Source organism: Salvelinus fontinalis, chromosome 18 (genome assembly GCF_029448725.1).
Source record: "Salvelinus fontinalis isolate EN_2023a chromosome 18, ASM2944872v1, whole genome shotgun sequence".
Classification (NCBI taxonomy): Eukaryota; Metazoa; Chordata; class Actinopteri; order Salmoniformes; family Salmonidae; genus Salvelinus; species Salvelinus fontinalis.
In genome coordinates this window covers 55,869,879-55,895,693 of record NC_074682.1, presented here as the reverse complement: position 1 = coordinate 55,895,693, position 25,815 = coordinate 55,869,879, and the positions used below count along the sequence as shown (strand labels likewise).

Here is a 25,815-nt window from a genome sequence, read left to right as displayed (position 1 = left end):
CTGCAAACTCGGGTTTTAACCATTCTTGGCTATAAAAACAACAGAAGACTTTGCTCTGTTGTCGCCAAGGTTCAATTGATTAACTGGTTTTCCCCTGTAGTCTCTCTCGCTGGTACACACTCTAAGAGAGGCAATTAAACTAGAATCTATTAGCAACTCTGTTCTCCTTTTTTGGCCATTGAAACAACGCTGGGGAAAGTCATGGTGTGATGCATTATATTGGAGCAGGTTTGACGGTGTTATGGCTGGAAGAAGCATATAAAGACACAGAGAAATTTTAACTCTCTAGAATGATGTCCTATTTTAAAGTAGATCTGAAATAGGAAACGAACAAACTAGCGCGTGTCAAAAACACTGCAAACATTTATTCTCTGTTCCAGAAGGTGATGTCAAAGCAAGCTCAAGGCTGATGGACAGTTCTACTGATTTACTCATCAGCTTTAATTCCTGACACGTATAGGCTCCATCCCTATTGGCAATGGAGCCAGCCAGGGAATGGATGTGTTTGTGCAATTGGTTTCACAGGGTCTATTTCAGCAGGGGATCGAGGGTCTATTCTAATCTAGGAACTGGACATTGATAAAGCTTGGAGGTAAAAGTGTCTTACGTAATGGGAATAATGTATAGTCAGTCTAAGTTAGAGGGTTTTTTGCCCACATGCCTTTTTTCTACACAAACAGTGGATTGTTAAACAAAGATACTCTTGAGGCCTAAGACTTGTTCTAAGACTTGTTCTAAGACTTGTTCTAAGACTTGTTCTAAGACTTGTTCTAAGACTTGTTCTACTTGTTCTAAGACTTGCTTATCTGTCTTTTATTTCCAGGGTTTGACGCATACTTCACATCGCGGACGCTGGAGAACAACCGCAGGAACGTTTGGTTCGCAGAATACTGGGAGGAGAACTTCAACTGTAAACTAATGAGTTCCTCCAAGAAGGAAGACACCAGCAGGAAGTGCACAGGTAGCCATTTTGTTTCTGCACATGACAAAGTTGTACTTTAAACCCATTAAATATTGTTATTTAATCATAGGGCATGGTCATAGGCATATAATAGATTTTGGAGAACTTAACAAGGTTGTACTTTATTACCCTAAACATTTTAACTCTTTAATCATATGACATTGTAGTAGGTGTATGACAGGATCTGCAATACATTGCTGTTCTCTGAACACCACTTGGTAATGTTTTATTCTGCGCTCTGCAATGATGTACAGTAACCAGCCTAAGGCTTGGTACTCTTGTTGTAGGTGTGGATGATAGGGTTTGAAATCAATGCAGTGGTATTGAACACCACTCTTTTGCTGAGGAAGTTCAACCCACAACAGATTTCTTTCTGTGCACGCAACCTACTCTACTGCAGTCTCATATGTATGATTCATTGAATTGAAGATCACTGCCTACCAAACAACATGCTACTTTTTCAATGATTGAAGATCACTGCCCACAAAACAACATGCTGCTTCTTCAATGATTGAATTGAAGATCACTCCCCACCAAACAACATGCTGCTTCTTCAATGACTCTCTTTCTTGTTTGTTTCAAGTTTTTCCCCTTGCATTAGAACGCAACACCATAAAGAAGAGCTCAAGTCCCCTAGTCCGAGCTGAGCTTAGCTGAGCCCTTCCATTACATAATGAGCCTGGCTTCATCCCTATCCATATCTCCTCTCTGCTGTGGGTTCTGCATTTCAAATGGCACCGCATTTCCTATGAGTCATGGTCGAAAGTAGTGCACTACATAGAAAATAAGGTGCCATTTGAGACTCAGCCTGTATTTCAGGATGATTGACTTGTACAATACTACCGGCACAGCAGGCTGGATGAGACACGGTGGAAGACTGACAAGTTAAGCCTTGAAGGATTCTTAATGAGAATGTCAGAAAACAGATATTACATTATAAATCTACAAGCAAGGTGTTTCTTTCTGTGGAATAAGTGTGGTATAGTTTAGCCACAGGAACCATGAAGAAATACTACACGTGTGATGTTTATCTGGTGATAGTGCAGTAGGTGGAGGTGTAATTTAATTAACTTTTTTGTTAATTAAATTATTTGTAAACATAACTCAATAATATTTGAAATTATGTATTTCCTATTCATCAAAAACTGTATCAATAAGACTTGAACTGACTTACAGTTGAAGTCAGAAGTTTACATACACCTTAGCCAAATACATTTAGCAGTGGCTTCTTCCTTGCTGAGCGGCCATTCAGATTATGTCGATATAGGACTCGTTTTACTGTGGATATAGATACTTTTGTACCTGTTTCCTCCATTATCTTCACAAGGTCCTTTGCTGTTGTTCTTGGATTGATTGGCACTTTTCGTACCAAAGTACATTCATCTCTAGGAGACAGAACGCGTCTCCATCCTGAGCGGTATGACGGCTGCGTGGTCCCATGGTGTATATACTTGCGTACTATTGTTCGTACAGATGAACGTGGCACCTTCAGGCATTTGGAAATTGCTCCCAAGGATGAACCAGACTTGTGGAGGTCCACAATTTTTGTCTGAGGTCTTGGCTGATTTCTTTTGATTTCCCCATGATGTCAAGCAAAGAGGCACTGAGTTTGAAGGTAGGCCTTGAAATATATCCACAAGTACACCTCCAATTGACTCAAGCTATGTCAATTAGCCTATCAGACTTCTAAAGCCATGACATAATTTTCTGGAATTTTCCAAGCTGTTTAAAGTCACAGTCAACTTAGTGTATTTTATATTCTGACCCACTGGAATTGTGATACAGTGAATTCTAAGTGAAATAATCTGTCTGTAAACAATTGTTGGAAAAATGGCTTGTGTCACGCACAAAGTAGATGTACTAACCGACTTGCCAAAACTATAGTTAACAAGAAATGCGTCGAGTGGTTGAAAAACGAGTTTTAAGAACTCCAGCCTAAGTGGATGTAAACTTCTGACTTCAACTGTATATTCTTTCTAAATATAGTATAATCAAATGATACAACTATTAACTATAAGATTTCACCTTCCTTGTAACAGTAAAATACATATTTGTTTGTTTACTGTTAGAGAAAATCTGCGTATTTTCTAAAGGTCTCTCTTGATCAAAACATCTGTCCCATCGTTGTGAATGTCTCACAGAGCTCTAGCTTGGCTTCCTGAACTTGTACAAAAATGCACCTTTCATTTCATACTAATCTTGTCCATCTATGACAAACAAAAATAGTTTTTAAGAATTTAGATTAATGGCTATAATTCAATCTCTACATGTGCTATAGTGATGAAACCACTCTCTCCTGCTACTCTACAATGTAAAGATTGCAGGCATGTGCTTTGTCAGTGGCTGTGAGGTAACGTTCAGTCTGGAGTTGATGGACAGTCGTAAGAGTGAATGAAATGGTAGGAGGTACATCCCAGCGTCAAGTGGTTTCAAATTTCACGTCCTTCGTAACACAGGCTCAAAAAAAAGATATACAACTATGTCCTTGAGAACCAGGGCCCTCAGTTAACGTGGTGTCCACAGATCAATTTACATGCAAATTAGCAAAAATGTACAGGTTTTAGGCCAGATTGTTCTTCAAGCTGTTGAAACGTTCATACTGTAGATGACCAGCAAGGTCAAATCATAATCAATAGTTATAGGGAGGGGGGGGGGGGGGGCAGAGAACCTGGCAGGATATAACCCCACCCACTTTTGCAAAAGCACAGCCCCCACACCACCAAAGGGATATCAACTGGTCCCTAATTTACTACCCTGAGACAAGGCCAAGTATAGTCCACGAAGATCTCCTCCGCTGCACGAGCCAAGGACAGGAATGATGGAAGAGCATGAGAGAACCAGTGACTCAGCCCTTGTAATAGGGTCAGAGATAAAGAATCCCAGTGGAGAGAGGGGAGCCGGCCAGGCAGAGACAGCAAAGGAGGTTTGTCAATCCAGTACCTTGCCATTCACCTTCGCACCCCTGGGCCAAACTACACTCAATCATAAGATCTACTGAAGAGATGAGTCTTCAGTAAAGACTTAAAGGTCGAGATTGAGTCTGCATCTTTCACATGGATCGACAGACTATTTAATAAAAATGGAACTCTATACGAGAAAGCCCTGCCTCCAGCTTTTTGCTTAGAAATTCTAGGAATAATAAGGAGGTCTGTGTCTTGTGACCGTAGCGTACGTGTAGGTATGTAAGGCAGGACCAAATCGTCTGGTAGGAGCAAGTCCATGTAATGCTTAGTATGATAGCAGTAACACTTTGAAATCAACCCTGGCCTTAACAGGAAGTCAGTGTAGAGAGGCTAGCACTGGAGTAATATGATCAAATATTTTGGTTCTAGTCAAGATTATAGCAGCTGTGTTTAGCACTAACTGAAGTTTATTTAGTGCTTTATCCGTGTAGCTGGAGAGTAGAGCATTGCAGTACACTAATCTTGAAGTTACAAAAGCAGCATTTTTGGGCAAATTTTATTTTGCAATGTTTTTCAAAGATGTAAAAAAGCTACTCTTTAAATATTTTGTATATGTTCGTCCATAAAGGAGGGAGATCAGGGTCCAGAATAATGCTGAGGTCCTTCACACTTTTCTTTGAGACGACTGTAGAACCATCGAGATCCATTTTCAGATTTGACAGCAGATCACTTATGTTTCTTAGAACTGAAACTATCTAACATCTTTGTTTTTTTGTCAGAGTTTAACAGTAAGATTTCTTAGTGAGGTAAGTGCACTAATTAACATGAAACATGATTAATAACAGCCATTTCCTGTCGGTATCCTAACATACCTAATCCCCTTTAACAAGACACCTCCACTATTACTGCAGTAGCTTCAGTGACTGCTATACTTTTTTTAAACACATTACAAGACACAATTACTTGATTATCATTAAAAACATGATTAACAACTCCAAGTACAATCTCTAGGTGGGTACACTATTCCCTATAAGACGTCTACCTCCAGTGTGAGAGGTGTGAGAGTGAAAAAGTGAAAACAGCACCCCCTATTGAGAAAAGGTTAACAACTCCAAGTACAATCTCTAGGTGGGTACACTATTCCCTATAAGACGTCTACCTCCAGTGTGAGAGGTGTGAGAGCATTCAACCAAAGCAACCTCAGAGATAGACAGTACCTTTTTATGATATAACAAATACATTTTTTGAATCTGTACTTAATTAATTGACATTAAAAAAAGATTATTCGTCATCCTCAATTCTAGATTTTTAACAATCTCCGGATACATACCCTACTGATCCCCAGTAATACCTAAGCCACATAATGAGACACCTAGGTAGTACCCTACTGATCCCCAGTAATACCTAAGCCCCATAATGAGACACCTAGGTAAAAAACCACCTGCAGTGTTAATAGGCTGAGAGGTCAGTGGTAGTGATATGACGACTGTACCTTCAGAAACTGCTGTATCAAATCAAATGTATTTATAAAGCCCTTTTTACATCAGCAGATGTCACATAGTGATGGACAAAAACCCATTATAAAACCCCAAACAGCAAGCAATGCAGATGTAGACAGAATTACAGTTGCAAGGAAAAACGCCCTAGAAAGGCAGGAACCAAGAAAGAAACTTAGAGAGGAACCAGGCTCTGAGGGGTGGCCAGTCCTCTTCTGGCTGTGCCGGGTAGAGGAACCAGGATCTGAAGGGTGGCCAGTCCTCTTCTGGCTGTTGCCGGGTAGAGGAACCAGGATCTGAAGGGTGGCCAGTCCTCTTCTGGCTGTTGCCGGGTAGAGGAACCAGGATCTGAAGGGTGGCCAGTCCTCTTCTGGCTGTTGCCGGGTAGAGGAACCAGGATCTGAAGGGTGGCCATTCCTCTTCTGGCTGTGCCGGGTAGAGGAACCAGGATCTGAAGGGTGGCCAGTCCTCTTCTGGCTGTACCGGGTAGAGGAACCAGGATCTGAAGGGTGGCCAGTCCTCTTCTGGCTGTTGCCAGGTAGAGGAACCAGGATCTGAAGGGTGGCCAGTCCTCTTCTGGCTGTACCGGGTAGAGGAACCAGGATCTGAACGGTGGCCAGGCCTCTTCTGGCTGTTGCCGGGTAGAGGAACCAGGATCTGAAGGGTGGCCAGTCCTCTTCTGGCTGTACCGGGTAGAGGAACCAGGATCTGAAGGGTAGCCAGTCCTCTTCTGGCTGTACCGGGTAGAGGAACCAGGATCTGAACGGTGGCCAGTCCTCTTCTGGCTGTACCGGGTAGAGGAACCAGGATCTGAACGGTGGCCAGTCCTCTTCTGGCTGTTGCCGGGTAGAGGAACCAGGATCTGAAGGGTGGCCAGTCCTCTTCTGGCTGTACCGGGTAGAGGAACCAGGATCTGAAGGGTGGCCAGTCCTCTTCTGGCTGTACCGGGTAGAGGAACCAGGATCTGAAGGGTGGCCAGTCCTCTTCTGGCTGTTGCCGGGTAGAGGAACCAGGATCTGAACGGTGGCCAGTCCTCTTCTGGCTGTACCGGGTAGAGGAACCAGGATCTGAACGGTGGCCAGTCCTCTTCTGGGTGTACCCTTTTTAGTTAACAAACAAAACGGATGAATTATGAAAATAGTTTAAACTATCTCCATATGCTAATCCTCCAAATAAAGCGTAATCTCTTAGAAGTATGTTGAATAACTGTAGTGGTTAATTATGAAACAAGCAACAAACAAAAAATAATTTTGATCACCTTGAAAGATTCACAACGCGGTGTGCAAACAATGACACCACTCAGAAGCATATACGTTGAAATACCTTTTTATTGTTTATATGAAACATGATTAACATCTAGCTACATGTAGGTATTCTAATTCTCCACACCAAGAATACTTAATAACTTATCCCCATGACAAGCCACTTAGGCCTCCAGTGTGAGATTTCAGCAGGAGTGAATGCTGTACCTTTTTTTTAACATAACACACACATTGATCAGAGTCACAGTTCATTAGCATGAACACATGATTACCAATCTCCAGTTATTACCTATTCGAATATATAATGAGACCCCAAGGTAGCAGTAGCGCAGATCACTAACCCTGCTCTGGCTGTGGTTCCCCTCTCCTATCTAGGTGGAACATGCTTTTGTAGTTTAGCCCCTTTGCCTGGAGACAGCCAGGCAGCCAGCTAGGCAGGCAGGCAGGCAGCGAGCTGTGTGAGGCCAATTTGCACACATCAAGGGACAGAGTGGGACGACAGTAGGGGAAGCACATGCTGCTGTTGTAAGGATTACATTATGCTGCAGGGGCAATATGGGTCCTGGGATTCTGATAGGGTAGGAGAGATCAGAGTCTGGTGTTTCCAGTGTAGGAGGAGAGATCAGAGTCTGGTGTTTCCAGTGTAGGAGGAGAGATCGGAGTCTGGTGTTTCCAGTGAGGGAGGGAAAGAGAACAGAGTCTGGTGTTTCCAGTGAGGGACTAGAGATCAGAGTCTGGTGTTTCCAGTGAGGGTGGGAAAGAGATCAGAGTCTGGTGTTTCCAGTGAGGGTGGGAAAGAGAACAGAGTCTGATGTTTCCAGTGAGGGAGGGAAAGAGAACAGGGTCTGATGTTTCCAGTGAGGGAGGGAAAGAGAACAGGGTCTGATGTTTACAGTGACGTTGGGAAAGAGAACAGAGTCTGGTCTTTCCAGAGAGGGAGGGAAAGAGAACAGGTTCTGATGTTTCCAGAGAGGGAGGGAAAGAGAACAGGTTCTGATGTTTCCAGAGAGGGAGGGAAAGAGAACAGGGTCTGATGTTTCCAGAGAGGGAGGGAAAGAGAACAGGGTCTGGTGTTTCCAATGAGGGAGGGAAAGAGAACAGAGTCTGGTGTTTCCAGTGAGGGACAAGATATCAGAGACTGGCGTTTCCAGTGAGTGAAGGAAAGAGAACAGAGTCTGGTGTTTCCAGTGAGTGAAGGAAAGAGAACAGGGTCTGATGTTTCCAGAGAGGGTGGGAAAGAGAACAGAGTATGATGTTTCCAGAGAGGGAGGGAAAGAGAACATGGTCTGATGTTTCCAGAGAGGGAGGGAAAGAGAACAGGGTCTGATGTTTCCAGAGAGGGAGGGAAAGAGAACAGGGTCTGATGTTTCCAGAGAGGGAGGGAAAGAGAACAGAGTCTGGTGTTTCCAGAGAGGGAGGGAAAGAGAACAGAGTCTGGTGTTTCCAGAGAGGGAGGGAAAGAGAACAGAGTCTGGTGTTTCCAGTGAGGGTGGGAGAGAGAACAGACTCTGGTGTTTCCAGTGAGGGAGGGAAAGAGAGCAGGTTCTGATGTTTCCAGTGATGGAGGGAAAGAGAACAGAGTCTGGTGTTTCCAGTGAGGGTGGGAAAGAGAACAGAGTCTGGTGTTTCCAGTGAGGGTGGGAAAGAGAACATGGTCTTGTGTTTCCAGTGAGGGAGGGAAAGAGAACAGGGTCTGGTGTTTCCAGAGAGGGTGGGAAAGAGAACAGGGTCTGGTGTTTCCAATGAGCGTGGGAAAGAGAACATGGTCTTGTGTTTCCAGAGAGGGAGGGAAAGAGAACAGGTTCTGATGTTTCCAGAGAGGGAGGGAAAGAGAACAGGTTCTGATGTTTCCAGAGAGGGAGGGAAAGAGAACAGGGTCTGATGTTTCCAGAGAGGGAGGGAAAGAGAACCGGGTCTGGTGTTTCCAGTGAGGGAGGGAAAGAGAACAGAGTCTGGTGTTTCCAGTGAGGGACAAGATATCAGAGACTGGTGTTTCCAGTGAGTGAAGGAAAGAGAACAGAGTCTGGTGTTTCCAGTGAGTGAAGGAAAGAGAACAGGGTCTGATGTTTCCAGAGAGGGTGGGAAAGAGAACAGGGTCTGGTGGTTCCAGTGAGGGTGGGAAAGAGAATAGAGTCTGGTGTTTCCAGTGAGGGTGGGAATGAAAACAGGGTCTGGTGTTTCAAGAGAAGGTGGGAAAGAGAACAGACTCTGGTGTTTCCAGTGTAGGAGGAGAGATCAGAGTCTGGTGTTTCCAGTGTAGGAGGAGAGATCAGAGTCTGGTGTTTCCAGTGTAGGAGGAGAGATCAGAGTCTGGTGTTTCCAGTGTAGGAGGAGAGATCAGAGTCTGGTGTTTCCAGTGAGGGTGGGAAAGAGAACAGTCTGGTGTTTCCGGTGAGGGTGGGAAAGAGAACACGGTCTGGTGTTTCCAGAGAGGGTGGGAAAGAGAACAGGTTCTGGTGTTTCCAATGAGGGTGGGAAAGAGAACATGGTCTTGTGTTTCCAGAGAGGGAGGGAAAGAGAACAGGGTCTGATGTTTCCAGAGAGGGAGGGAAAGAGAACCGGGTCTGGTGTTTCCAGTGAGGGAGGGAAAGAGAACAGAGTCTGGTGTTTCCAGTGAGGGACAAGATATCAGAGACTGGTGTTTCCAGTGAGTGAAGGAAAGAGAACAGAGTCTGGTGTTTCCAGTGAGTGAAGGAAAGAGAACAGGGTCTGATGTTTCCAGAGAGGGTGGGAAAGAGAACAGGGTCTGGTGGTTCCAGTGAGGGCGGGAAAGAGAATAGAGTCTGGTGTTTCCAGTGAGGGTGGGAAAGAAAACAGGGTCTGGTGTTTCCAGAGAAGGTGGGAAAGAGATCAGAGTCTGGTGTTTCCAGTGTAGGAGGAGAGATAAGTGTCTGGTGTTTCCATTGTAGGAGGAGAGATCAGAGTCTGGTGTTTCCAGTGTAGGAGGAGAGATCAGAGTCTGGTGTTTCCAGTGTAGGAGGAGAGATCAGAGTCTGGTGTTTCCAGTGTAGGAGGAGAGATCAGAGTCTGGTGTTTCCAGTGTAGGAGGAGAGATCAGAGTCTGGTGTTTCCAGTGAGCGAGGAGAGATCAGAGTCTGGTGTTTCCAGTGAGGGAGGGAAAGAGAACAGAGTCTGGTGTGTCCAGTGAGGGTGGGAAAGAGAACAGAGTCTGGTGTGTCCAGTGAGGGTGGGAAAGAGAACAGAGTCTGGTGTTTCCAGAGATGGTGGGAAAGAGAACAGAGTCTGGTGTTTCCAGTGAGGGTGGGAAAGACAATAGAGTCTGGTGTTTCCAGTGAGGGTGGGAAAGTGAACAGAGTCTGGTGTTTCCAGTGAGGGTGGGAAAGAGAACAGAGTCTGGTGTGTCCAGTGAGGGTGAGAAAGAGAACAGGGTCTGGTGTTTCCAGTGACGGTGGGAAAGAGAACAGAGTCTGGTGTTTCCAGAGATGGAGGGAAAGAGAACAGAGTCTGGTGTTTCCAGTGAGGGTGGGAAAGAGAACAGGGTCTGGTGTTTCCAGAGATGGAGGGAAAGAGAAAAGAGTCTGGTGTTTCCAGTGAGGGAGGGAACGAGAACAGAGTCTGGTGTTTCCAGAGAGGGAGGGAAAGAGAACAGAGTCTGGTGTTTAAAGAGAGGGAGGGAAAGAGAACAGAGTCTGGTGTTTCCAGTGAGGGTGGGAAAGAGAACAGAGTCTGGTGTTTCCAATGAGGGTGGGAAAGAGAACATGGTCTTGTGTTTCCAGTGAGGGTGGGAAAGAGAACAGGTTCTGATGTTTCCAGTGAGGGAGGGAAAGAGAACAGAGTCTGGTGTTTCCAGTGAGGGTGGGAAAGAGAACAGAGTCTGGTGTTTCCAGTGAGGGAGGGAAAGAGAACAGGGTCTGGTGTTTCCAGAGAGGGTGGGAAAGAGAACAGGGTCTGGTGTTTCCAATGAGGGTGGGAAAGAGAACATGGTCTTGTGTTTCCAGTGAGGGTGGGAAAGAGAACAGGTTCTGATGTTTCCAGTGAGGGAGGGAAAGAGAACAGGGTCTGATGTTTCCAGAGAGGGAGGGAAAGAGAACAGGGTCTGGTGTTTCCAGTGAGGGAGGGAAAGAGAACAGAGTCTGGTGTTTCCAGAGAGGGAGGGAAAGAGAACAGAGTCTGGTGTTTCCAGTGAGGGACAAGATATCAGAGACTGGTGTTTCCAGTGAGTGAAGGAAAGAGAACAGAGTCTGGTGTTTCCAGTGAGTGAAGGAAAGAGAACAGGGTCTGATGTTTCCAGAGTGGATGGGAAAGAGAACAGGGTCTGGTGGTTCCAGTGAGGGTGGGAAAGAGAACAGAGTCTGGTGTTTCCAGTGTAGGAGGAGAGATCAGAGTCTGGTGTTTCCAGTGTAGGAGGAGAGATAAGAGTCTGGTGTTTCCATTGTAGCAGGAGAGATCAGAGTCTGGTTTTTCCAGTGTAGGAGGAGAGATCAGAGTCTGGTGTTTCCAGTGAGCGAGGAGAGATCAGAGTCTGGTGTTTCCAGTGAGGGAGGGAAAGAGAACAGGGTCTGGTGTGTCCAGTGAGGGTGGGAAAGAGAACAGAGTCTGGTGTGTCCAGTGAGGGTGGAAAAGAGAACAGAGTCTGGTGTTTCCAGAGATGGTGGGAAAGAGAACAGAGTCTGGTGTTTCCAGTGAGGGTGGGAAAGACAACAGAGTCTGGTGTTTCCAGTGAGGGTGGGAAAGAGAACAGAGTCTGGTGGTTCCAGTGATGGAGGGAAAGAGAACAGAGTCTGGTGTTTCCAGTGAGGGTGGGAAAGTGAACAGAGTCTTGTGTTTCCAGTGAGGGAGGGAAAGAGAACAGGGTCTGGTGTTTCCAGAGAGGGTGGGAAAGAGAACAGGGTCTGGTGTTTCCAATGAGCGTGGGAAAGAGAACATGGTCTTGTGTTTCCAGAGAGGGAGGGAAAGAGAACAGGTTCTGATGTTTCCAGAGAGGGAGGGAAAGAGAACAGGTTCTGATGTTTCCAGAGAGGGAGGGAAAGAGAACAGGGTCTGATGTTTCCAGAGAGGGAGGGAAAGAGAACCGGGTCTGGTGTTTCCAGTGAGGGAGGGAAAGAGAACAGAGTCTGGTGTTTCCAGTGAGGGACAAGATATCAGAGACTGGTGTTTCCAGTGAGTGAAGGAAAGAGAACAGAGTCTGGTGTTTCCAGTGAGTGAAGGAAAGAGAACAGGGTCTGATGTTTCCAGAGAGGGTGGGAAAGAGAACAGGGTCTGGTGGTTCCAGTGAGGGTGGGAAAGAGAATAGAGTCTGGTGTTTCCAGTGAGGGTGGGAATGAAAACAGGGTCTGGTGTTTCCAGAGGATGTGGGAAAGAGAACAGACTCTGGTGTTTCCAGTGTAGGAGGAGAGATCAGAGTCTGTTGTTTCCAGTGTAGGAGGAGAGATCAGAGTCTGGTGTTTAAAGAGAGGGAGGGAAAGAGAACAGAGTCTGGTGTTTCCAGTGAGGGTGGGAAAGAGAACAGAGTCTGGTGTTTCCAATGAGGGTGGGAAAGAGAACATGGTCTTGTGTTTCCAGTGAGGGTGGGAAAGAGAACAGGTTCTGATGTTTCCAGTGAGGGAGGGAAAGAGAACAGAGTCTGGTGTTTCCAGTGAGGGTGGGAAAGAGAACAGAGTCTGGTGTTTCCAGTGAGGGAGAAAAAGAGAACAGGGTCTGGTGTTTCCAGAGAGGGTGGGAAAGAGAACAGGGTCTGGTGTTTCCAATGAGGGTGGGAAAGAGAACATGGTCTTGTGTTTCCAGTGAGGGTGGGAAAGAGAACAGGTTCTGATGTTTCCAGTGAGGGAGGGAAAGAGAACAGGGTCTGATGTTTCCAGAGAGGGAGGGAAAGAGAACAGGGTCTGGTGTTTCCAGTGAGGGAGGGAAAGAGAACAGAGTCTGGTGTTTCCAGAGAGGGAGGGAAAGAGAACAGAGTCTGGTGTTTCCAGTGAGGGACAAGATATCAGAGACTGGTGTTTCCAGTGAGTGAAGGAAAGAGAACAGAGTCTGGTGTTTCCAGTGAGTGAAGGAAAGAGAACAGGGTCTGATGTTTCCAGAGTGGATGGGAAAGAGAACAGGGTCTGGTGGTTCCAGTGAGGGTGGGAAAGAGAACAGAGTCTGGTGTTTCCAGTGTAGGAGGAGAGATCAGAGTCTGGTGTTTCCAGTGTAGGAGGAGAGATAAGAGTCTGGTGTTTCCATTGTAGCAGGAGAGATCAGAGTCTGGTTTTTCCAGTGTAGGAGGAGAGATCAGAGTCTGGTGTTTCCAGTGAGCGAGGAGAGATCAGAGTCTGGTGTTTCCAGTGAGGGAGGGAAAGAGAACAGGGTCTGGTGTGTCCAGTGAGGGTGGGAAAGAGAACAGAGTCTGGTGTGTCCAGTGAGGGTGGAAAAGAGAACAGAGTCTGGTGTTTCCAGAGATGGTGGGAAAGAGAACAGAGTCTGGTGTTTCCAGTGAGGGTGGGAAAGACAACAGAGTCTGGTGTTTCCAGTGAGGGTGGGAAAGAGAACAGAGTCTGGTGGTTCCAGTGATGGAGGGAAAGAGAACAGAGTCTGGTGTTTCCAGTGAGGGTGGGAAAGTGAACAGAGTCTTGTGTTTCCAGTGAGGGAGGGAAAGAGAACAGGGTCTGGTGTTTCCAGAGAGGGTGGGAAAGAGAACAGGGTCTGGTGTTTCCAATGAGCGTGGGAAAGAGAACATGGTCTTGTGTTTCCAGAGAGGGAGGGAAAGAGAACAGGTTCTGATGTTTCCAGAGAGGGAGGGAAAGAGAACAGGTTCTGATGTTTCCAGAGAGGGAGGGAAAGAGAACAGGGTCTGATGTTTCCAGAGAGGGAGGGAAAGAGAACCGGGTCTGGTGTTTCCAGTGAGGGAGGGAAAGAGAACAGAGTCTGGTGTTTCCAGTGAGGGACAAGATATCAGAGACTGGTGTTTCCAGTGAGTGAAGGAAAGAGAACAGAGTCTGGTGTTTCCAGTGAGTGAAGGAAAGAGAACAGGGTCTGATGTTTCCAGAGAGGGTGGGAAAGAGAACAGGGTCTGGTGGTTCCAGTGAGGGTGGGAAAGAGAATAGAGTCTGGTGTTTCCAGTGAGGGTGGGAATGAAAACAGGGTCTGGTGTTTCCAGAGGATGTGGGAAAGAGAACAGACTCTGGTGTTTCCAGTGTAGGAGGAGAGATCAGAGTCTGTTGTTTCCAGTGTAGGAGGAGAGATCAGAGTCTGGTGTTTAAAGAGAGGGAGGGAAAGAGAACAGAGTCTGGTGTTTCCAGTGAGGGTGGGAAAGAGAACAGAGTCTGGTGTTTCCAATGAGGGTGGGAAAGAGAACATGGTCTTGTGTTTCCAGTGAGGGTGGGAAAGAGAACAGGTTCTGATGTTTCCAGTGAGGGAGGGAAAGAGAACAGAGTCTGGTGTTTCCAGTGAGGGTGGGAAAGAGAACAGAGTCTGGTGTTTCCAGTGAGGGAGGGAAAGAGAACAGGGTCTGGTGTTTCCAGAGAGGGTGGGAAAGAGAACAGGGTCTGGTGTTTCCAATGAGGGTGGGAAAGAGAACATGGTCTTGTGTTTCCAGTGAGGGTGGGAAAGAGAACAGGTTCTGATGTTTCCAGTGAGGGAGGGAAAGAGAACAGGGTCTGATGTTTCCAGAGAGGGAGGGAAAGAGAACAGGGTCTGGTGTTTCCAGTGAGGGAGGGAAAGAGAACAGAGTCTGGTGTTTCCAGTGAGGGACAAGATATCAGAGACTGGTGTTTCCAGTGAGTGAAGGAAAGAGAACAGAGTCTGATGTTTCCAGTGAGTGAAGGAAAGAGAACAGGGTCTGATGTTTCCAGAGTGGATGGGAAAGAGAACAGGGTCTGGTGGTTCCAGTGAGGGTGGGAAAGAGAATAGAGTCTGGTGTTTCCAGTGAGGGTGGGAAAGAGAACAGGGTCTGGTGTTTCCAGTGTAGGAGGAGAGATCAGAGTCTGGTGTTTCCAGTGTAGGAGGAGAGATAAGAGTCTGGTGTTTCCATTGTAGCAGGAGAGATCAGAGTCTGGTTTTTCCAGTGTAGGAGGAGAGATCAGAGTCTGGTGTTTCCAGTGAGCGAGGAGAGATCAGAGTCTGGTGTTTCCAGTGAGGGAGGGAAAGAGAACAGGGTCTGGTGTGTCCAGTGAGGGTGGGAAAGAGAACAGAGTCTGGTGTGTCCAGTGAGGGTGGAAAAGAGAACAGAGTCTGGTGTTTCCAGAGATGGTGGGAAAGAGAACAGAGTCTGGTGTTTCCAGTGAGGGTGGGAAAGACAACAGAGTCTGGTGTTTCCAGTGAGGGTGGGAAAGAGAACAGAGTCTGGTGGTTCCAGTGATGGAGGGAAAGAGAACAGAGTCTGGTGTTTCCAGTGAGGGTGGGAAAGTGAACAGAGTCTTGTGTTTCCAGTGAGGGAGGGAAAGAGAACAGGGTCTGGTGTTTCCAGAGAGGGTGGGAAAGAGAACAGGGTCTGGTGTTTCCAATGAGCGTGGGAAAGAGAACATGGTCTTGTGTTTCCAGAGAGGGAGGGAAAGAGAACAGGTTCTGATGTTTCCAGAGAGGGAGGGAAAGAGAACAGGTTCTGATGTTTCCAGAGAGGGAGGGAAAGAGAACAGGGTCTGATGTTTCCAGAGAGGGAGGGAAAGAGAACCGGGTCTGGTGTTTCCAGTGAGGGAGGGAAAGAGAACAGAGTCTGGTGTTTCCAGTGAGGGACAAGATATCAGAGACTGGTGTTTCCAGTGAGTGAAGGAAAGAGAACAGAGTCTGGTGTTTCCAGTGAGTGAAGGAAAGAGAACAGGGTCTGATGTTTCCAGAGAGGGTGGGAAAGAGAACAGGGTCTGGTGGTTCCAGTGAGGGTGGGAAAGAGAATAGAGTCTGGTGTTTCCAGTGAGGGTGGGAATGAAAACAGGGTCTGGTGTTTCCAGAGAATGTGGGAGAGAGAACAGACTCTGGTGTTTCCAGTGTAGGAGGAGAGATCAGAGTCTGGTGTTTCCAGTGTAGGAGGAGAGATCAGAGTCTGGTGTTTCCAGTGTAGGAGGAGAGATCAGAGTCTGGTGTTTCCAGTGTAGGAGGAGAGATCAGAGTCTGGTGTTTCCAGTGAGGGTGGGAAAGAGAACAGTCTGGTGTTTCCGGTGAGGGTGGGAAAGAGAACACGGTCTGGTGTTTCCAGAGAGGGTGGGAAAGAGAACAGGTTCTGGTGTTTCCAATGAGGGTGGGAAAGAGAACATGGTCTTGTGTTTCCAGTGAGGGTGGGAAAGAGAACAGGTTCTGATGTTTCCAGTGAGGGTGGGAAAGAGAACAGGTTCTGATTTTTCCAGAGAGGGAGGGAAAGAGAACAGGGTCTGATGTTTCCAGAGAGGGAGGGAAAGAGAACCGGGTCTGGTGTTTCCAGTGAGGGAGGGAAAGAGAACAGAGTCTGGTGTTTCCAGTGAGGGACAAGATATCAGAGACTGGTGTTTCCAGTGAGTGAAGGAAAGAGAACAGAGTCTGGTGTTTCCAGTGAGTGAAGGAAAGAGAACAGGGTCTGATGTTTCCAGAGAGGGTGGGAAAGAGAACAGGGTCTGATGTTTCCAGTGAGGGCGGGAAAGAGAATAGAGTCTGGTGTTTCCAGTGAGGGTGGGAAAGAAAACAGGGTCTGGTGTTTCCAGAGAAGGTGGGAAAGAGATCAGAGTCTGGTGTTTCCAGTGTAGGAGGAGAGATAAGTGTCTGGTGTTTCCATTGTAAGAGGAGAGATCAGAGTCTGGTGTTTCCAGTGTAGGAGGAGAGATCAGAGTCTGGTGTTTCCAGTGTAGGAGGAAAGATCAGAGTCTGGTGTTTCCAGTGTAGGAGGAGAGATCAGAGTCTGGTGTTTCCAGTGTAGGAGGAGAGATCAGAGTCTGGTGTTTCCAGTGAGCGAGGAGAGATCAGAGTCTGGTGTTTCCAGTGAGGGAGGGAAAGAGAACAGAGTCTGGTGTGTCCAGTGAGGGTGGGAAAGAGAACAGAGTCTGGTGTGTCCAGTGAGGGTGGGAAAGAGAACAGAGTCTGGTGTTTCCAGAGATGGTGGGAAAGAGAACAGAGTCTGGTGTTTCCAGTGAGGGTGGGAAAGAGAACAGAGTCTGGTGTTTCCAATGAGGGTGGGAAAGAGAACATGGTCTTGTGTTTCCAGTGAGGGTGGGAAAGAGAACAGGTTCTGATGTTTCCAGTGAGGGAGGGAAAGAGAACAGAGTCTGGTGTTTCCAGTGAGGGTGGGAAAGAGAACAGAGTCTGGTGGTTCCAGTGATGGAGGGAAAGAGAACAGAGTCTGGTGTTTCCAGTGAGGGTGGGAAAGTGAACAGAGTCTGGTGTTTCCAGTGAGGGTGGGAAAGAGAACAGAGTCTGGTGTGTCCAGTGAGGGTGAGAAAGAGAACAGGGTCTGGTGTTTCCAGTGACGGTGGGAAAGAGAACAGAGTCTGGTGTTTCCAGAGATGGAGGGAAAGAGAACAGAGTCTGGTGTTTCCAGTGAGGGTGGGAAAGAGAACAGGGTCTGGTGTTTCCAGAGATGGAGGGAAAGAGAAAAGAGTCTGGTGTTTCCAGTGAGGGAGGGAACGAGAACAGAGTCTGGTGTTTCCAGAGAGCGAGGGAAAGAGAACAGAGTCTGGTGTTTCCAGAGAGGGAGGGAAAGAGAACAGAGTCTGGTGTTTCCAGTGAGGGTGGGAAAGAGAACAGAGTCTGGTGTTTCCAATGAGGGTGGGAAAGAGAACATGGTCTTGTGTTTCCAGTGAGGGTGGGAAAGAGAACAGGTTCTGATGTTTCCAGTGAGGGAGGGAAAGAGAACAGAGTCTGGTGTTTCCAGTGAGGGTGGGAAAGAGAACAGAGTCTGGTGTTTCCAGTGAGGGAGGGAAAGAGAACAGGGTCTGGTGTTTCCAGAGAGGGTGGGAAAGAGAACAGGGTCTGGTGTTTCCAATGAGGGTGGGAAAGAGAACATGGTCTTGTGTTTCCAGTGAGGGTGGGAAAGAGAACAGGTTCTGATGTTTCCAGTGAGGGAGGGAAAGAGAACAGAGTCTGGTGTTTCCAGTGAGGGTGGGAAAGAGAACAGAGTCTGGTGTTTCCAGTGAGGGTGAGAAAGAGAACATGGTCTTGTGTTTCCAGTGAGGGAGGGAAAGAGAACAGGGTCTGGTGTTTCCAGAGAGGGTGGGAAAGAGAACAGGGTCTGGTGTTTCCAATGAGCGTGGGAAAGAGAACATGGTCTTGTGTTTCCAGTGAGGGTGGGAAAGAGAACAGGTTCTGATGTTTCCAGTGAGGGTGGGAAAGAGAACAGAGTCTGGTCTTTCCAGAGAGGGAGGGAAAGAGAACAGGTTCTGATGTTTCCAGAGAGGGAGGGAAAGAGAACAGGGTCTGATGTTTCCAGAGAGGGAGGGAAAGAGAACAGGGTCTGGTGTTTCCAGTGAGGGAGGGAAAGAGAACAGAGTCTGGTGTTTCCAGTGAGGGACAAGATATCAGAGACTGGTGTTTCCAGTGAGTGAAGGAAAGAGAACAGAGTCTGGTGTTTCCAGTGAGTGAAGGAAAGAGAACAGGGTCTGATGTTTCCAGAGTGGATGGGAAAGAGAACAGGGTCTGGTGGTTCCAGTGAGGGTGGGAAAGAGAATAGAGTCTGGTGTTTCCAGTGAGGGTGGGAAAGAGAACAGAGTCTGGTGTTTCCAGTGTAGGAGGAGAGATCAGAGTCTGGTGTTTCCAGTGTAGGAGGAGAGATAAGAGTCTGGTGTTTCCATTGTAGCAGGAGAGATCAGAGTCTGGTTTTTCCAGTGTAGGAGGAGAGATCAGAGTCTGGTGTTTCCAGTGAGCGAGGAGAGATCAGAGTCTGGTGTTTCCAGTGAGGGAGGGAAAGAGAACAGGGTCTGGTGTGTCCAGTGAGGGTGGGAAAGAGAACAGAGTCTGGTGTGTCCAGTGAGGGTGGAAAAGAGAACAGAGTCTGGTGTTTCCAGAGATGGTGGGAAAGTGAACAGAGTCTGGTGTTTCCAGTGAGGGTGGGAAAGACAACAGAGTCTGGTGTTTCCAGTGAGGGTGGGAAAGAGAACAGAGTCTGGTGGTTCCAGTGATGGAGGGAAAGAGAACAGAGTCTGGTGTTTCCAGTGAGGGTGGGAAAGTGAACAGAGTCTGGTGTTTCCAGTGAGGGTGGGACAGAGAACAGAGTCTGGTGTGTCCAGTGAGGGTGAGAAAGAGAACAGGGTCTGGTGTTTCCAGTGACGTTCGGAAAGAGAACAGAGTCTGGTGTTTCCAGAGATGGAGGGAAAGAGAACAGAGTCTGGTGTTTCCAGTGAGGGTGGGAAAGAGAACAGGGTCTGGTGTGTCCAGTGAGGGTGAGTAAGAGAACAGGGTCTGGTGTTTCCAGTGAGAGAGGAAAAGAGAACAGGGTCTGGTGTTTCCAGTGAGGGAAGGAAAGAAAACAGAGTCTGGTGTTTCCAGTGATGGAGGGAAAGAGAACAGGCTTTGGTGTTTCCATTGAGGAAGGGCTAGCCATTACAATACTACTATACCTGACTAGCCATTACAATACTACTATACCTGGCTAGCCATTATAACACTGCTATACCTGGCTAGCCATTATAATCCTGCTATACCTGGATAGCCAGTATAATACTACTATACCTGGCTAGCCATTATAATCCTGCTATACCTGGCTAGTCATTATAATACTACTATACCTGACAAGCCATTATAATCCTGCTATACCTGGCTATCCATTATAATACTACTATACCTGGCTAGCCATTACAACACTACTATACATGGCTAGCCTTTACAATACTACTATACCTGGCTAGCCATTACAATACTACTATACCTGGCTAGCCATTATAATACTACTATACCTGGCTAGCCATTACAATACTACTATACCTGTCTAGCCATTATAATACTGCTATACCTGACTAGCCATTATAATACTACTATACCTGGCTAGCCATTATAACACTGCTATACCTGGCTAGCCATTATAATCCTGCTATACCTGGATAGCCAGTATAATACTCTATACCTGACAAGCCATTATAATCCTGCTATACCTGGCTAGCCATTATAATACTACTATATCTGGCTAGCCATTACAATACTACTATACCTGACTAGCCATTATAATACTGCTTTACCTGACTACCCATTATAACACTGCTATACCTGGCTAGCCATTATAATCCTGCTATACCTGGCTAGCCATTATAATACTACTATACCTGACAAGCCATTATAATCCTGCTATACCTGGCTAGCCATTACAATACTACTATCCATTATAATACTACTATACCTGACAAGCCATTATAATACTGCTATACCTGGCTAGCCATTACAATACTACTATCCATTATAATACTACTATACCTGAATTGCCATTACAATACTGCTATACCTGACTAGCCATTATGATACTGCTATACCTGGCTAGCCATTACAATACTACTATACCTGACTAGCCATTATAATTCTGCTATACGTGACTAGCCATTACAATACTACTATCCATTATAATACTACTATACCTGACGAGCCATTATAATACTGCTATACCTGGCTAGCCAATATAATACTACTATACCTGACTAGCCATTACAATACTAATGTCCATTATGATACTACTATAAATGGCTAGCCATTACAATACTACTATACCTGACTAACTATTACAATACTACTATACCTGACTAACCATTATAATGATACTATACCTGACCAGCTATTATGATACTACTATACCTGACTAGCCATTACAATACTACTATCCATTATAATACTACTATAAATGGCTAGCCATTACAATACTGCTCTACCTGACTAGTCATTATAATACTACTATACCTGACTAGCCATTATAATACTACTATACCTGACTAGCCATTACAATACTACTATACCTGACTAGCCATTGTAATTCCACCCTACCTGGTTATCCATTGTAATACCACTGTACCTGGTTAGCCATTACAACACTACTGTATCTTAGGAGTTCTAAGCCTGTTATTTTTCTGTCCTGTCCTACATTAATTAGCAGCCCTCCCTACTCTCTGTTGGATTATTACTTGCGTGGCGTGTTAGCTGCTGGTGCCGCCTCCCTCTTTAACCAGACGTAATGCGATGATTAGGACAGGATTTAATAGGACGGTTCCTTCCTCTCACCGTGTCTCCCTGTTTGTCTAATTTTGGTTGACTGTTTCTTCATCTTCACATTTCTCACCCTGCTACGGAAGCTTATTGCTGCCACAGAACAAACAGTTCATGTCCCCCCCCACCGTTCTTTTTGTCAGCAATACCCTTCATGGCTGACCAACAGTGGAAATGGATCTATTATTGCTGACCTTAATCACCTCTACATTATTTGGCGGCTACTAAACGTTCACATACCGAAGGGGGTCAAAAGCAGAAGAGATAGTAGTTGCTTCTCTCCTCCTGTACATATTATCCTGGAACCCAATCCTCATGAGATATAAAGTGCAGCCAAAAATGTCATTCACCCTAACACAATGTTTGGTGGTTTTAGTAGCAGCTAAATACGACCAGTCACCGCATTTGATAACACGTTCTGTTACCATGTTCTAAGCAAAGTAGTCTTCCAGTACATTGTTTCAGGAAGCTGCCACAAAACACCATTCACCTTAGTACATGTGCATTTCTGTCTCATTCCAGCAATTACACTCAAAAATGGCACAAAACCATCAACTTATACAGTATACCATGTTTACTGTTTACTGAAAATTAAACTCAGCCGTTACTCAGCCGCATGGGGATTGGGTTCCAGGATAATATGGAAAGGAGGAGAGAAGTAACCATCTCCCCTGCTTTTGACCCCGTTCAGCATGTGAACGTTTAGCGGCACCAAATACTGTAGGAGTGATTAGTGTGGCATGCTTTCTCCAATCTATCATAGAGCAGGAAATAGAACATCTCTTTAAATGTTACTGGCTGGAACAATCTTCTCTGAGATAAATTCTAAGCTCCCATGATGCACTGTGTTGGGGGGGAGAGAGAGATTCCAATGTCCCTTGTCCAAATGTAAATGAGTTTGTTTGATACGGTACATAATGATTATGTTTCTATGTGTTTGATAGGGTATATCATGATAGTGTCTATGTGTATGATAGGGTATATCATGATAGTGTCTATATGTTTGATAGGGTATATCATCATAATGTCTATGTGTATGATAGGGTATATCATGATAATGCATATATGAGTTTAATAGGGTATAATGATAATGTATTTGTTTTTGGGTATATAATGATAAGGTTCTAGGTCCCCAAGAACACAGAGGCCTCCATCATTCTTAAATGGAAGAAGTTTGGAACCACCAAGACTCTTCCTAGAGCTGGCCGAACTGAGCATTCGGGGAAGACGGGCCTTGGTCAGGGATGGTCACTCTGACAAACCTCGAGAGTTCCTCTGTGGAGATGGGAGAACCTTCCAGAAGGACAACCATCTCTGCAGCACTCCACCAATCAGGCCTTTATGATAGAGTGGCCAGACGGAAGCCACTCCTCAGTAAAAGGCTCATGACAGCCCGCTTGGAGTTTGCCAAAAGGCACCTATAGGACTCTTAGACCATGAGAAACAAGATTATCTGGTCTGATGAAACCAAGGTTGAACTATTTGCCCTGAAATCCAAGCGAAACGTCTGTAGGAAACCTGGCACCATCCCTATGGTGAGGAATGGTGGTGGCAGGATGATGCTGTGGGGATATTTTCAGCGGCAGGGACTGGGAGACTAGTCAGGATCAAGAGAAAGATGAACAGAGCAAAGTACAGAGAGATCCTTGATGAAAACTTGCTCCAGAGGGCTCAAGACCTCAGAATGGGGCGAAGGTTCACCTTCCAATAGGACAACGACCCTAAGCACACAGCCAAGACAACGCAGAAGTGACTTCGGGACAAGTCTCTGAATGTCCTTGAGTGGGCCAGCCAGAGCCCGGACTTGAACCCGATCTAACATCTCTGGAGAGACCCGAAAATAGCTGTTCAGGAACACTCCCCATCCAACCTGACTGAAATTGAGAGGATCTGCAAAGAAGAATGGGAGAAACTCCCCAAATACAGGTGTGCCAAGATTGTAGCGTCATACCCAAGAAGTCTCAAGTCTGTAATCGCTGCCAAAGGTGCTTCAACAAAGTACTAAGCAGAGTTTCTGAATACTTAAAAAAAATTGAAATATCACATTTATATAAGACATTTGCAAAAATGTAAAAAAAATCTGTTTTCCCTTTGGTGTATAGTGTGAAGATTGACGATGGAATTTGTTTTGAATCCATTTTAGAAAAACGCTGTAACGTAACAAACTGTGGAAAAGGTGAAGGGGTCTGAATACTTTCCGAATGCACTGTATAATGATAATGTACTGTATATTGCATGTAATGATTATATGTGTATGTCATATGGTGATGATACGAGCCACAAGGTACCAATGATATTTTATGGTTGTGAGATTGTGTTTTCTTTAGTGTTCATTTTGTTTTATTATTTATTACGGTAAACACAGTTGCTAATTAAAGTTGGAAGCTCTGTTGGGTATTTGCAAAAGATCAAAAGAAATCTGGAGCAGTAAGACATTGCCATGGAGACGTTTGGGTTGCACTGTTGCTACACTACCAGTGTGTGTGTGTGCGTGTCAAAACAAAGCCAATGCTGAATACAGATCCAGCCTAGGGCAACCATTTTAACTACTCCCAAATCTTTCAGTTATTCCTGACTCCGTTGTTGGTATTATACATTTTCAGGGGAATCAAGCATTTCTGCAATGACAGATTCTAGAGCACGTTTGTGAACTTTCACCATCTCAATGCTTAATGTGGTTCATTGTGTCTTCCTCTTTTTATTGTTTCCCAAGTTGTCCTATTTATTTAATTTAACGTTAAAGTTGATTATTTTATGCTCAGACTAAGTGTTCAAGTAAAAACATTTCATAATAAGTCAGAGAAATAAAAACTAAAAAAGTAGTATAAATTAAAACTGATAAAATTCAATGCCATTTTCTTTCAGCGGAATCAGAAATAGTACCAAAATGTACAGAGGGAAGGAACCTTTCTCTACAGAGTCTTGTAAGATGATGTACTGTATATACCTTGAGTTAATTAACACAACAAACTGTTGTTTACCCAGCTATTTTTTATTTTTCCTAACAGAAGCCTCGTATGTGACAAAATGAAGCAGTAGAAATTAGGATTGGGTCTAAATTGAATAATGGATAGTGTAACAGGTCATTCAAATCTTTGAAGAAAGGAGATTAGGATTTTGATGGACAAACACACGTTGGGCTTCACCATTGCTGTTGTTATTATCATCATATTGTAAGCATTATTTTCCTCAATAAGTCTGCTCAATGTAAATTAGTTGTAATGTTATTATTTCTCAGGAAAATGTCAATGAAAACCCAGAAAAAGTGTCCTGTATTCTCATTGTTTGCCAGTGTACAATCGCTGTATGTACAATGCAATGTACAACACATTTGAGATGTGAACATGTCTCTCCGTGTGGGGTCATTTAACCCCCTAGGGTTGATGTCTGCGCTCCACTGAAATGTAATTAGCATAATCCCCCCAAAAATCCCCATGAAAATCCTTCAGTTTAAACTAGAGATATCTATGTTTTGTTGCATTGGATCAATCATCACATCCGCCGACGTAACACTTATGCATGTGCGGTGAAAGCTGACAGAGCTAGAGCGGTGTTTGTCAATGAGACGTCCCAAAAATCGGTCTTCTCACAAAATTGTCTGTAGCGTCGGAACAGTTTGGCCGACAAACTTTTATGACCCCTTTCCTACGTTTTGCTGTACGACCCACAAGCGTCTTGGGACTTGTTTGAAGTCGGTGCAGCCGATCTGCCAACTTCTGTCTGTAGCATCCGAACAGTTTGAGCTACACACTAGTACGGCCCGTCTGTGTAAAGGTGAGACTGTCACGAACAATATATATGGAGTCTGTTTAATGACAAAATAAGGGGTTAAATACTAATAGTTTCTGTTCTGTCTCAGATATAGGACAGACACTTCAGAACAAACTTCCTTCAGAATTTTTTTTTTTTGGGGGGGGGACTATCTGTTCTATGTAGTGAATCTGTTATTCAATGTGTTTGTGTGGGCTAATAGCAGTCAAGGCCAAATACAATGATTCATCAAATACAAAAAAAAAACATTTAAAAAAATTATGCTGTCATGCTGCTGCTCCAGTTTCAACTGTTCTGCTTGCGGTTATGGAACCCTGACCTGTTCACAGGACATGCTACCTTGTCCCTGATCTGCTGTTTTCGACTCTCTCTCTCTCTCTCTCTCTCTGACGCACCTGCTGTCTCGACCTCTGAATGCTTGGCTATGAAAAGCCAAATTACATTTACTCCTGAGGTACTGATCTATTGAACCCTCTACAACCACTGTGATTATTATTTGACCCTGCTAGTCATCTATGAACGTTTGAACATCTTGAAGAACAATCTGGCCTTAATGCCCATCTACTCTTATAATCTCCACCGGGAACAGCCAGAAAAGGACTGGCCACCCCTCAGAGCCTGGTTCCTCTCTAGGTTTCTTCCTACTGTAGGTTCCTGCAATTCTAGGGAGTGTTTCCTAGCCATGGTGCTTCTACATCTGCATTGCTTGCTGTTTGGGGTTTTAGGCTGGGTTTCTGTTTATCACTTTGTGACATCTACTGATGTAAAAAGGGCTTTATGAATACATTTGATTGATTGATTGATTGATTGAGTAGTACTCTTCTCCCCTGGCTTAGACAGGGCTAATACTCGTATGGGTTAAGGTAAAATGTCTGGTATAGTACACAGTGGTTTTGACTTTTGTTGTAATTCTCCCAAAGTCTCCAAGGTGATGAAATAAATCCGGAGAAGGTATAGAGCAGATCCCTCCAATGAAATTGTTCAAGATAAAGCAGCTATTCAAATGTCCAGATAAGCCTCTGTGTAATTCCATGAGTCCACTTGATCATGTGAACTGATGTTAAACCTTAGTAGCAGATTAAACAGCATGTCCAATTCATGTAACCATCATAATAAAGCCAAACTGTCAATTTCCCCCAAAATCAGTCTTCTCAAGAAAACATCTGAGTCCGAACGATTTGAACCACAAACTATTATTACCACTCTATGGAAAGGGGTGACCCCCCACAAGTGTCAGGGGACTCGTACGAACTTGGTAACGTCTATGTGCCAACTTCAAATCAAATCAAATTGTATTTGTCACATACACATGGTTAGCAGATGTTAATGCGAGTGTAGCGAACGCTTCTGTC

At 45.3% G+C, this 25,815-nt stretch overlaps 1 protein-coding gene across 1 annotated transcript in view; it reads left to right on the top strand.

Annotated features, from left to right (window-relative positions):
• LOC129815774 (metabotropic glutamate receptor 7) overlaps positions 1-25,815 on the top strand; it is a 313,714-nt gene that overhangs the window by 248,085 nt on the left and 39,814 nt on the right. The window contains exon 5 of the mRNA XM_055869885.1: positions 824-961. Coding sequence (XP_055725860.1) covers positions 824-961 — 138 coding nt within the window. The remainder of the gene's footprint in view (positions 1-823; positions 962-25,815) is intronic.